Raw genomic sequence first — 13,458 nt, forward strand, 5'->3', positions numbered from 1 at the left:
ATAGTTTGCCAACTTTTGTACACAAAATACGAAAATGTCCATTCCAGTGACTTTTAGGAGAATTCACAAATACAGGAAAGACACACTTCTGACTATTTCGTTAACGCTGATTTCGTTGAAGAATATAGTCAAATGTCTGTATCTTATATAGATGCGTTTCAGTCAAAAACCAATAATAAATGTTAATCTTTTGCCACTTCTGAGAGATATCTGGAAATATTGGTTCCAGATCTAGGAAGACCATTTAAGTGCAAAATCTACCAATAAATTGGAAATGAGCAAATTAGTTTAAGTTGCTATTATTCGAAAATTAGAGAACGAAACCTGATGGTTTTCTTTTATTATTTGTCACAATATCTTGTGGAATTCTTTCGAGTATCTCGCTTATATAAACTGTATCGCTTATCATAGTGTTGTAGGGTATTCAACGGTCGGCGACCCCGCTCGTCTGTAGCCTTTGCTTACTTGTTTTTGTTATGTTTTAACTATGACCTAGCACTGACGCAAATATTAGGATTCGCAACGTTGGAGCAAAATCGGATTATCCGTTATCCGTATAAAAACGGGATTTACCGTCTGAAGTTTTGCAAATTTTAACGGATAAATCGCTCACAAAATATGTCGCCAACAACACATATTTTTCTCGAAGTCTGTAATTTTACAGATTCTTGAGACTTTACTCCTTCCCATCATTAGATGCTCATGATCAACAACACCGGGATTTCACGCCATACCCACTATATTTGTAGCTCTTAACAGAGGCGTTTTATAAAGTTAACACTGCTGCGCTGGTTAAGGGGGCGAGGGAACTACACTCCAGTTCCACTCCAGTTTGAATATTTGGATAATTATATAGCATTTTCAGATTAAATGAAACCTTTTGCAATTGAAATTAAACTTATTGCAGCGGAAATGAAACCTTTCGCAACCGAAAATGAAACTTTTTGCAAATCAAATGAAACTTTTTGCAAATCAAATGAAACTTTTAGATTTTATAGAAGGAAAATACTAACACATTTTTCCATTATTGTAAAACCAAATGGTTCTTTATTGATTTGATATAAAATATTTCCATATTATTGAATTTCTATAAGCTCAACGCTAAAAAGAGAAATTTAAACAAATTCTGGCCTTTATAGGTATGGGCAGGACTGCAATGTTTTATAGTTATAGTGTACTATTAATCTTACCTAATTAAGGATTCCAGCTTCGCAGCTTTATTGATTATGGAGATTATGGATTTCAATACCATACATCCTAGACACAATTAAATGTTGTGCCAATTTTCTAAGCTCTTCATCAAATCTCAATATCGTGATTTCTATAGACAGACGGGTGGACATCATTTAATCAACTTTGATCATGATTGTATATGCTTTATGGGGTCTACGACGAATATTTAGAGGTATTACAAACGGAATGACAAATTTAATATACCCTCCTTTCCATGGAGGAGGTTATAAAAAGGTGTCTAATTCAGGTCTTTTGGAGGAAAGACCTTAAAAAACATTTTTAAACTTTTTTTATAGAAGCTAAAAATTTAAGAAATAAATTAATAATAGATATTAATGATCAATAAAAATGCCTCTTTGACTATATATTAGTTATAATTAGTTGATTTAATTTTAAACCTACTAAAAAGAATTTTTTTTGTAATTTTTCCTTCTATAAATCTAAAAGTTTTATTTGATTTCCAAAAGGTTTCATTTCCACTGCAAAAGGTTTCATTTCCGCTGCAAAAGGTTTCATTTAATCTGAAAATGCTATATGTGGAATACCGAAACAAGAATCCAACACTCTCACGGTTATATGGGATTCTCCACATGACAAACCTCTACCTTTTCAGTATTCTATGTCAGGCGTCGTTGATTATTTACAAATGAACAACTATATCACGGATCTTGTTTTCTTTTTCCTAGCGAAGAATATAGAAAAATATCCGCCACTTTGTCAGTGTGGCATGGCATGAAGAGATGAGGACACAGCTAAATGTGTAGCTTGAGGGACATTTAATACCAGACAAGATTTCCATTCAACAGCTTGTTCAAGTCGACCGCTCAGACGCGATATTAGAGAGATTCATTAGATCGACAAGCCTTTCAGGAAGGTTTGATACTGATCCAGTCAACGATGTTTTTAAACAATTAAGTGTGAAGAAAGTCGCCTGCCTAGACATACCAGGGCAGTTTTGGCCTAACTACGTTTGGGATGGTGAAGTCGTCTCAATTCGTTTGTCGCCCAATGTATAAAACGTATGTTCAGCATTCGATACAGACCCCCACACGATGTTGTAGCTTCGTTGGCATATGCTTAATGTTATACTTTGCGAGTGGACGTATCCTTTCACCTAGAGATCGTCTTTCTAGTTTTCAACTTTGGACGGCATTGTGGAATTTGCCGATTTATCCGTATATTACTTGCCCATTTCCAGTAGGTTCAACGTTTATTGGGTAAGATTTTTTTATCAGTCAGGCTGAAGATGTCTGGTACAATCATGTCTATACATCGAAAAAGTAAAAAAGGTCGGCCCGTACATTTTTTTCGGTCTTATTCTCGTAATGCTTCAAAAACATACATTATGGGTTTCCTATAAATTTTTGTCAATCGTTACTACTACCAAATCAACCAAATGACCCATCATTTTTTCAATTAGAAAAAAAAATGCGAATTACAAAGGTAATATTTCGAATTACAATTGGAATAATTCGAATTACAATTAGAATTCTTGAATTTCAACTGAAATAAATCGAATTTTCGAATAACAATTAGATTACAATTAGAAAAGGATTACAAACAGAAAAGGTGTGGTAATGTAAATGTTACTTTGTTTACATTACCTTTTGATGGATTATTCAGCTCCCAAGTTTTTGCTGATTCAAAATAGCCCGGCCCAGCCTTCCAGGTTAACAGGTGTTAAATAAAACACAATTCTAATAATTTATGTGGTATGTGTGTGTGTGTTTTATTAATTAATTTATTGTTTTTAAATTTCATTTATCAGACACATGATGTTTGTATGTATTTATGTATATTTTGTTTTCCATTTAATGTTTTTTGTTAATTTATTTAATGATTTGTTTAGATTTCCATTTGATAGAATATTTGTTTCGTTTGTTTTTTTTTTGTTTTACTTTTGTGAAAGGTGAACTTGCAGAATGTGAAAGGTGTTTCTGCAGTATCACATAGTTAGAGGGCGGGGGAGTAGTGATAGGAAAGGGAATTTAGGGGGAAAGGACAATTTTCTTTATTTGTTTCTTTTTTTTCTCAATATATTCATATATTTGTATAATTATCTTTTTCTGTTAAAAACGTTTCGTTTATTTGTTTGTGTTTTTTTTTTTTCATCTACATAAATTAATCAAAATGATATACATCATACGTACTTATATTAGGGGGGGTTTTGTTTTGTTTGTTATACTGTATGATAGCATGTTTTAAAAAAACAGGAGCGCATTTTTTGTAAAATTGTTTTTTTTTCAATTTTTTTTTTCTATAGAAATTGTTTGTTTTTTGTTTAGTTTTTTATCTTTTTGTTTTGTTTTGCTACAATCAATAATTTTACACACAAGTTTATAAAAAATTGAAGCTAGATAACTGATGTTAATGTCTATTCACATGCTGAATTCGAATCTCCAATCGTTTTGTCAAAATTAAAACTCTGTATTAGTTGTTTAAGTAGAGCCATCATGTTTTTATTTATAAACGGATTGTTATGTGCTCTGTGATCATCGAATAGGTGAGCTCCCAATAACCCGATTTTAGGCCAAATAAAAGGGACAATTTAATGGAAAGTTTACCCGAATGGCCAGAAAGTGTATTGCACAGGAGTCTAAGGACCCTTTTTAACATGGGCGGAATAAGTCATTTATTATTTTAATGAAATTTTTATAGAATCAACAAATGACCAAATTTCCACTTCTTGACAAATCGACACGAATTCAGAAATATGTTTATTTATCACTTTGTCCTCAGTTAAAAATTGTGTCTTTGCACTTAAAAAACAAGACAATCTACTGTAATAATAAGCTTGATGTTCGTTATAATTTGTGTGGAGAATGATAAAGCTCAATGGAGTGGGAGGGAAGAATTTATGGAATAGAAATCTATGAAGAAATCTAAAAACAAAATGTTTTGAAATCATTCAATGCGGCGGTTTATTATAAACTCCACACCATTGGTAAACATGAATTTTGAGATATCTCTTGCAGAAAGGTAAAATCGTTCCAAAGGGCTGCTTATATGTGCCCAAAGAATAGGCCAAATTGTCTTCTTCTAAAAGAATCTAAAAGACCAAATGATTTTCTTGTAAGAAGTTCAAATAGTCTCTGCTACAGTAGTTCAGGATGCGGGCAATTAGAAAAATGTATTGCTGACTAAAAAATGTCTCCTAGCTTGCTATCTGTAGTGAAAACTCCAAAACTTTCAAAATTCGCCAAAAATGCCATTGCAAAAAAGCAAATTATTTTCTTATAAAAGACCAACGGCTCTCTATAGAGGTCCAAAGGGGTCCAAATATGTGGCAAGTGGTTTACCAATAGATGTAGGCAAACAAATAATCCCATGGAAAACTGAATGGTCTTCTTGTAAAAATCTGAATTAGTCTTCTTGTAGATGGCTCATTAAAATGCCAAATGGTTTGCGTGTTGAAGTCCAAATGGTATTTCCATAGAATACCAAATGGTGTTCCCATAGGAGCCCATATTGTTTTATGTTTAGATGGCTTGTAGCAGGCCAAATGTTCCATTTAACGAAGTCCAAGTTAATTTACTTACAGAAAGCAAAATTAATAAAACAAAATGGTATTCTTGTAGAAGAGAAGAGTACCATTCTGTAGAAGACCAGAGTTTTTACCGAAATGTCTTACTATGGACTATTAAATGGTCTTCCACAAAATGTTCTTTATAAGCAAACAAATAATCCCATGGAAGACTGAATGGTCTTCTTATAAAAATCTAAATTGGTTTTCTTGTAGATGGCTCATTAAAATGCCAAATGGTTTGCGTGTTAAAGTCCAGCCAAATGGAATTCAAATTGTCTTTTCGCAGAAGTACAAAATTATCTTCTAGCAAAAGGCAAATATAGATTTCTAAAAGAACGTGAAATGGTAATCTAGTCGGAGAGCAAATGACCTTTCAATAAGAAAATCAAATGGTTTCCATACAACTCAGAATTGATCTTATAGAGGGCTTGCTTATGGCAGTTCCATTTGTGTTCTTATATTAAACCAATTTTTGGCGTAAAGAAGACCAAATCCTGGTAGAAGTCAAACTTGTCGATAGGTCTGATTATAGGAATTCAAATTGTCTTTTAGTAAAGTAACTTCTTGGAAAAGGCAAATATAGATTTCTTATGGAAGTCAAAATGGTATTCTATACCTTTTTATAGAAGACCATTTTATCTTTCCATAGAATTCACAATTGGTTTTCTCATAGAGGGCAAAAGGGTCTGCTTATAGCAGTTCCAATTGTGCTCTTATATTAAATCCACTTTTGCTTATAGAATACCAAATACTGGTAGAACTCACACTTATCTTCTGCTAAAAGAACAAATGATATGCCAATGTAAGGCTAAATTAAATTAACATAGAATGCTCTTATAAAGATAAAGTTCTGCGTACCAGAGAATGTAAAATTATCTTCTAACAGAAAATAGTATTAATACAGAAGAGCAGACAACCTTTTACCAAATAGCCTTCCCATACAATTCAAAATGGGTATTTTTATACAATGCCTGTTTGTAAAAGCTTCAATTGTTTTCTTATGGGAAACAAATTTTACCATTTTTTATGTAAAATCAAATGCTGGCAGAATTCACACTTATCTTCTGCTAGAAGACCAAATGGTATGCTTATGGAAGGCTAAATGAAATTAATAAAAGGTTCTTATAAAAGTAAAATGGTCTTACATAAGTAAAGCGGTCTGCCTCTCAATGACCTAAATGAGTTCCTTACAAAAATGAGTATTTAATACAATATTAAAATTCTAAAGGTGGCTTTGAAAAGTCAACTTGAAATGCTATTATTTAAAATTGGTATAGAGTTTACAAAAATTCCCCAAATAAAGAAAAAAACATGTATCACACCTGGGTCTCAATTCTTGTTCTATGAAAATGTGAAATGAAAACTTTTGTAAAGGAAAGAAATGTCAAATGAAAAAAAAATGTATAAAGGAAATATTTTTCATTTCATATTTTCATAGAATAAGAATCCAGCCCCTGGGCCTCAATTCTTGTTCTATGAAAATATGAAATGAAAAATATTTCCTTTATAAAATTTTCATTTGAATTTCTTTCCTTTATAAAAGTTTTCATTTCACATTTTCATAGAAAAAGAATTGAGCAACTGGTATTTAAAAAAATCCATTAACCCGACTTAGGTTTACAAACAACAAAATCTATTTCCACAAAATTTTCTACAAAAATGATTCCAAATCATATGTTTATTCAAAATTTTCTACTTAAAAAAGGCAAAGTATCTGTTACAACTTGCGCGACAAATTTTTTCCCTCTCCCATATACATCGTAAAAATGTAAAGTAAATATTTGTAAACCCCAGCCGGATTTGAAATGTTCTCCAAAACGTTGATGTCCATTACAGCAATATATCAATAAATAATAATCATATATATGTATATGTATTGTTTGATTTTTGTTTGTTTTACATATTTTCTCTTCTTTATAATTTTATATACGATTTTTATTCATAAACATTTTTAATAATTATTTTTTTTTCTCTTTTATGAAAACAATTCTACATCTTTTGTTTTTGTTGTTGTTGTTTCTGGCATAATCTGTTATAAGATTTAAATACATAAGTGTTATACTTATAAAATACATTGAACTCCAATAATATTTTTTTTTTCTCTTTTTGAAAACAGAAACCAATCTCTTTGTTTGTTTTTTTTTCTTTATCTCTCATGTGATTACATCTAGAAATAAAGGGGGGGTTATTAAGTGGATAAGAATAAATGGAAGGGAAATAGATTAGGGGCTCAATTTTAGGTCTATGAAAATTTAATATCCAGGATTGGATTTGTAGTAATGTTAAACGGGCCATAAAACTCCAAACACAAAACTTTTTTAGGGTTGTGGGAATTCCAAACCCAACATTTGTACTAATAGTCAAGTGGAAAAAAAACGTACAAAAATTCGAAAATCCAGAAATGCTATGGAAGTCTTTTTTTTAACTTTGTACTTCCTTATGACAGTTATAGAAAGGATGTGTTCTATTCTTTCTGTAATATTGTGATCGTTTGCAGAATTTGTTATGGTAAAGTTTTGTAATATTAAAAATAAGCTTATCTGGAGTTCATATGGAAACAAATGTAAAATCCTCAATAGAGCCAAAGAAAGCTTCATCTAAAGGGAGGACCCCAAAGACTTCCTGAGGAAGCCCATTTGGAAAAGTAGTTTTTATATAGCCCGGCAAGCAAACATTTTTTCCTTCCTTGATTTAATGAGAAATTCCAATGTGGGGAAATTTTGCTTCCAGTGTTCAAAGACTATAAAATTGAGCCCTTTTAGGGGGAGTGAGGCTGAAAGTAAAAGTATGGGACAAAAGCCCAGGGATAACAGAAAACAAAGAAGAATAATTATTCTACAAAGAAAGAAACAAGAAATAATAGAGCTACACTAAATTTTAACACGGTGAAGTTGGGGGAGAAGAATTATTTGTTGGATATGATGAGTTACCCGATGATGAATTCGATGATCCAGATGCCGATGATGAAGTCGAGGTAGTCGAGGATGATGGCATAATCGATGATGATGATGCCGATGGTGAAGCAGTGGAGCTGGTGCGATTTTCACTATTATCATCTGCATTGTTTGAACTACCAAAGCCTGAACTAAGTGAATCATAGGGTACATTTGTTGTATCACACAGATTTTGTTGTTGTTGTTGTGGTTGTGTTGATTCTAAATTATTATGCATAAATCTATTGGCAACAGCTACTGATGATGTTGTTGTTTCAGGTTTTTCAGCTGATCTACTGCTAGGGTCTTTTGTTGCTGGAGCAGCGGCAGCCGTAGCAGCAGCCATAGCATTAACAAGTATGGATTTACCATTTTCATCTAAAATTATATTAAGTTTATCTTCCATAATTGGCTTGTGGTGTAGCGGTGTCTCAGTTTCGGTCTCCTCTACATTGGTGGGAACATTTAAACGCAGTCCCTTTTTCAAATCCTCTGTCAGCAGCTCATGCAATGTGGTGCCATCACGTTGTTTGGAAATTTTATAAATAGCTGGACATGATTTGGATGATTTAACATCGTTTGTATCCTTGACATCTTGCATTTCATTTAATTCCATGTTACTGTCAGTTGGCATATTGTCTAGATGGCAGAAAAAAAAAACGGAGAAAGTCAATTGATTGATTTAGCATCGAAATTATTAAAAAAAAAATAAATAAAATTCTGTGACCCAAAGGTTTCTTATATGAGGCCAGCCAAAGGCTTTGCCAAATTGTCTTACTAAAGACGTTCAAATGGTGTTCCTTTAAAGGAAAAAAAATAGTCTTCATAAAAAGTCAAAGGGTCTTTTAATATAAATTATATTTTTATATATAAAGGGTGATTTTTTTGAGGTTAGGATTTTCATGCATTAGTATTTGACAGATCACGTGGAATTTCAGACATGGTGTCAAAGAGAAAGATGCTCAGTATGCTTTGACATTTCATCATGAATAGACTTACTAACGAGCAACGCTTGCAAATCATTGAATTTTATTACCAAAATCAGTGTTCGGTTCGAAATGTGTTTTTATCGACAAATTTTGTTCAGCGATGAGGCTCATTTCTGGTTGAATGGCTACGTAAATAAGCAAAATTGCCGCATTTAGAGTGAAGAGCAACCAGAAGCCGTTCATAAACTGCCCATGCATCCCGAAAAATGCACTGTTTGGTGTGGTTTGTACGCTGGTGGAATCATTGGACCGTATTTTTTCAAAGATGCTGTTGGACGCAACGTTACGGTGAATGGCGATCGCTATCGTTCGATGCTAACAAACTTTTTGTTGGCAAAAATGGAAGAACTGAACTTGGTTGACATGTGGTTTCAACAAGATGGCGCTACATGCCACACAGCTCGCGATTCTATGGCCATTTTGAGGGAAAACTTCGGAGAACTATTCATCTTAAGAAATGGACGGGTAAGTTGGCCACCAAGATCATGCGATTTGACGCCTTTAGACTATTTTTTGTGGGGCTACGTCAAGTCTAAAGTCTACAGAAATAAGCCAGCAACTATTCCAGCTTTGGAAGACAACATTTCCGAAGAAATTCGGGCTATTCCGGCCGAAATGCTCGAAAAAGTTGCCCAAAATTGGACTTTCCGAATGGACCACCTAAGACGCAGCCGCGGTCAACATTTAAATGAAATTATCTTCAAAAAGTAAATGTCATGGACCAATCTAACGTTTCAAATAAAGAACCGATGAGATTTTGCAAATTTTATGCGTTTTTTTTAAAAAAAAGTTATCAAGCTCTTAACAAATCACTCTTTACATTAAAAGAAGTTAAAAAGTATCTGTAGGTTCTACCGACAGATGTATACCCCCTCCGTCAATGTTCGATTGTTTAAATATTTTTTGACTTCTGTTATGATTATCAAAATGGTTGACCCTTTATGGAATAGGTTCCAAAGAAAAGGGCCAATATTTTACATTTCGTACAATACAAGGTGAGATGAAAAAAACTGCAACCAACTTCAGACTGCTGTCATTTCTAAGTCACTCGTCCGACAGCTGTTAAAATTATTCCAGTGACAGCTCATTATATTGTTTACAAGCCTACAAAAGCATTTTGGTGAGAATTTTCCAGAAAAAAGTTATTCAAGCGTATTTGGTTGGATAACCCCAAGTGGCTATCGTTAGAGCACTTCAGCATTTAAATGTGAATAATTTTTTTTGATACTGGTAGCATAGCCCGACGCCAAGGAAGTGGACGGAAGGAAACAGCAACATCAGTAGAAATGATTCGAAAAGTAAAGAAGCGACTTGATCGAAACCTGTATCGCAGTGGCCGAAAATGGCTTGTGAGTTGAACATATCGCAATCTTCCATTCGGCAAATATTGAAAAATGAGCCCGGGGTAAAGCCATTGAAATTCCAAAAAGTGTAAAAATTTACACCGCAACAGAAAGAAAAAAGACTCAAAAGAGCTAAAGAGCTGCTTAGCTTGGCCGATAGTGGTGAACTGCCGAATTTGGTTTTCTCCGATGAGAAATTATTTGTTGTCCGGCAGTTTATAAACAAACAAAATGATCGTGTTGTTTACTTGCCAAAGAGGTCAGCTGAAAATGTGCACCTTCGGTTGGCCACCAGAACTCAAGCGTGGGCCGTGGGTTATGGTGTGGGCCACCAAACAGCTGATGGTTGCTCTCCGCTCGTATTAATCGACCGTGGCATCAGAATAAATGCCGAATATTATCGCGAAAATATTCTGGAGGGTGCATTAAAGCCGTGGACATGCAAACATTTTGGCCGCAGACCTTGGACATACCAACAGGACTCAGCACGCGCCACACAATAATGGTTACAAAATGAGGTTCCTCGCACAATGGCCACCAAAATCTAAGGATACCAATCTGTTGGACTATTGTGTCTGGAGTATTTTGGAAAGCAAAATACCAAAGTGTCGATCACCTCAAGCAAGCGCTTCGCAGGGAATGGGCAGGTACCAGAAGGAGTGGACCGATATATTCCATCTTCACAGCAGATCTTGTGTTAGTAGAAATAATGCGGTGTGTGAAATATGAACAGAATCGGATGCTAATTTCGGATTTTATAATCGTTTTGGTTATTCAAAACGTTGACCCTTTGTGGAGAAGTTACCAGAAGGAGGGGACCGATATATTTCATCTTCACACCAGACCTTGGGTTAGTAAAAATAATGGGATGTGTGAAATATGAGGGGGAGTTACCAGAAGGAATGGTCCGATCTCTACCATCTTTCCAACAGATCTTGTGAAGATGGAAATATTGAGATATTCCATGTCTAAATGGAATTGGATGTTAATTGGATATTCAAAATGTTGCCCCTTTTGTGGTCAACATCGGCCCATATATGGGGTTATATATTCGAAACTTTTCAACCTCTACCTTTCCGACAATCTTTGCCGTCCAGTCGGCATAAAGATAGTAACGTATACAGATGATTGTAACGTTAAAAACCTATCTCGGGGAGTTTGTTGCCTTCTTTCAAGCCTCTCTATGTCAACGGCCACATTCGTAATAACATGATCTGCGAAGATGAAAATATAACTGCAACTGCAAGTCGATGAGCATTTAATTCCAACCACAAACTACATCATGAACCTAGGGGCCCGATTCGACAGCATGTTCAAGCCGTCAGCGCAAGCAATAGCTATTTATTAATTTGAAAAATTAAAACAAGAACCTCAAGTCCTTATTTTGGCCTCATATAAGGCTATAATTAGGCCTGTGTTCAGCGATGTTGCTCCAGCGTGGGCTGCCCAGTGAAAAATTACTACAGCCTATGACAGAAGATTGCCTGTGCAGGTCCACGTCTTCGTATAGCGCCCATATAACGATACCTCCCTATATTCGGTATTTTGATGATTCTACCGACATTATTCACCGGAATTGTTTCAAATTTGGTACTTGAAGTTCGTGATGGATACTACAGCCTATGACAGAAAATTTTCTGTGCAGGTCCACGTTTTGGTATAGCTCCCATATAATGGTACCACCCTATATTCGGTATTTTGACAATTTTAGCTACATTATTCACCGATTTTTTTTTTCAAGTTTCGCATTTGAATATTGTAATGGCTTATGACAAAAGTTGGCTATGCAGGTCAACGTCGTCGCATAGACACTTATATAACGGCTACATTCGGTATTTAACAGAATTAAATTAAAGGATTTTTATTTTTTGAAAATTGCCAAATTCATTCCAAATGTTGGAGAGCATTCAAAGTTCGGCATGGCCGAATTAACAGCTTTTATACGTGTTTTTTCTTATTCATACTTGTATTCAAAATGCACAATTCTATTTACCTACCTTCATAAAAAGCCGAATGCCTTTGGGCTTTACCACCGCCGTCCATGGCAAATTTATCCGCCATTGTTGCTGCATAATGATTATCTTCAATGCTGCCCGCACCCACAGGATGACCTGTGGTTATTTGCAGTTGACACAATGCCAATGCCGTATCGTCTGTTAGGCCAACATTCAAATTATGTGCCAAATTGTTGAAAGTTGTTGGACTATCGTCGTCATGCGATCTTTGTATGGGCGTGTTAATCAAAAGTGGCTGCTGTGTCAAATTGAATGTTTCCAATTCGTGTTTGCGATGATCGAGATTCTCATTTATATAGTTGATGTGTATGGGTGATGTTTGCAAATTCAATTGTGAACGACGTTTGTTGTTGTGTTCCTCGGCCATTAGCGGTGGTGGCGGTGCGCCTGATGCACAGCAAATGGAAGCCTTGTTGGCCGAACTGTTGGCCAACAATTTCGATTTGAGTAGTTGTAAATCTTTGACATCTTTGGAATTGTAGGTTGATGGATATAATGAGGCGTTGTTACTGCTCAGATGGGGATCATTGGTGGAGGCCATTTTGGTTTTGAAATACATATCGATATCTGTAATGGAAATAACAACACGAAAAAGAATGGAAAACACATGAAATTGGGTGTGTCAAATGGAACTGGTTGATTGGATTTGGCTGAGTGTGCCCATACAAACACATTACCTTCGGCATAGTCTTCTTCACCGCGACCGCGACAATTCTCAAAATAGAAACTGGGTAAATTCTCAAGAACTTTATTCAATGTCTGCTGTTGATATTGTAACCTTCGCGTAGACGCAATACTTGATGAGCGCTGAATTTGCGTATTTTATTGCGTTGGAAGACATAATTTTCGCGTACCCAATTCAATTGACCGGTGGAATATTCACGAACCTTTTTCACCTAAATCATACATATACACATATATATTCAAAATTTGTTTTTTTTTTTTTTTGTTTTTTTTGATTGAAAATTTACAAATAACTGAAAGAATATATCTAAAAATATTACGGCGACAATAAATAAAGATAGATATACATATGACAGTGGCGGCGAGCGAGAGACGCTTTTGCTTGGTGTTCAAAATTTGTTGTTGTTTTTTTTTTACAATATTTTGAACACACCTTAATTTGCTGGACATGATTGACGAATGTTTTTTAAATTGATTCATGTCCAATTTTCTTGTTTTTCTATTCTTTTTTATGGTATTTCGGTACAGTGGCATGAATTTATTTTATGTACAGTGTTCCACAAAACGTGCCCTTTTTATAGGGCAATGCTTTTCCGAAATAAGAATTTATTTTTGTAGACCAGACAGGGTTTCAAATATAAGGCTGAAAGACTACTTCCTAAAGAGGTTAAAAGACTCTCTGTATGAAAAGGAACCGGCTAAATGCCCTTTATAACGCCCAAATTCTTTTTTTGG

The 13,458-nt window shown here is 34.6% G+C and overlaps 1 protein-coding gene across 1 annotated transcript in view; it reads right to left on the reverse strand.

Annotated features, from left to right (window-relative positions):
• Window positions 1-3,251: 3,251 nt before the first annotated feature.
• Window positions 3,252-13,458, reverse strand: part of LOC101895152 (uncharacterized) — a 68,578-nt gene continuing 58,371 nt past the window's right edge. Inside the window, 5 exon segments of the mRNA XM_059131334.1 lie at window positions 3,252-6,926; window positions 7,690-8,331; window positions 12,022-12,606; window positions 12,717-12,812; window positions 12,815-12,935. Coding sequence (XP_058987317.1) covers window positions 6,913-6,926; window positions 7,690-8,331; window positions 12,022-12,606; window positions 12,717-12,812; window positions 12,815-12,935 — 1,458 coding nt within the window. The 3' untranslated portion in view covers window positions 3,252-6,912.

The sequence above is a fragment of the Musca domestica genome, unplaced genomic scaffold (genome assembly GCF_030504385.1).
Source record: "Musca domestica strain aabys unplaced genomic scaffold, Musca_domestica.polishedcontigs.V.1.1 85, whole genome shotgun sequence".
In the NCBI taxonomy this organism is placed as follows: Eukaryota; Metazoa; Arthropoda; class Insecta; order Diptera; family Muscidae; genus Musca; species Musca domestica.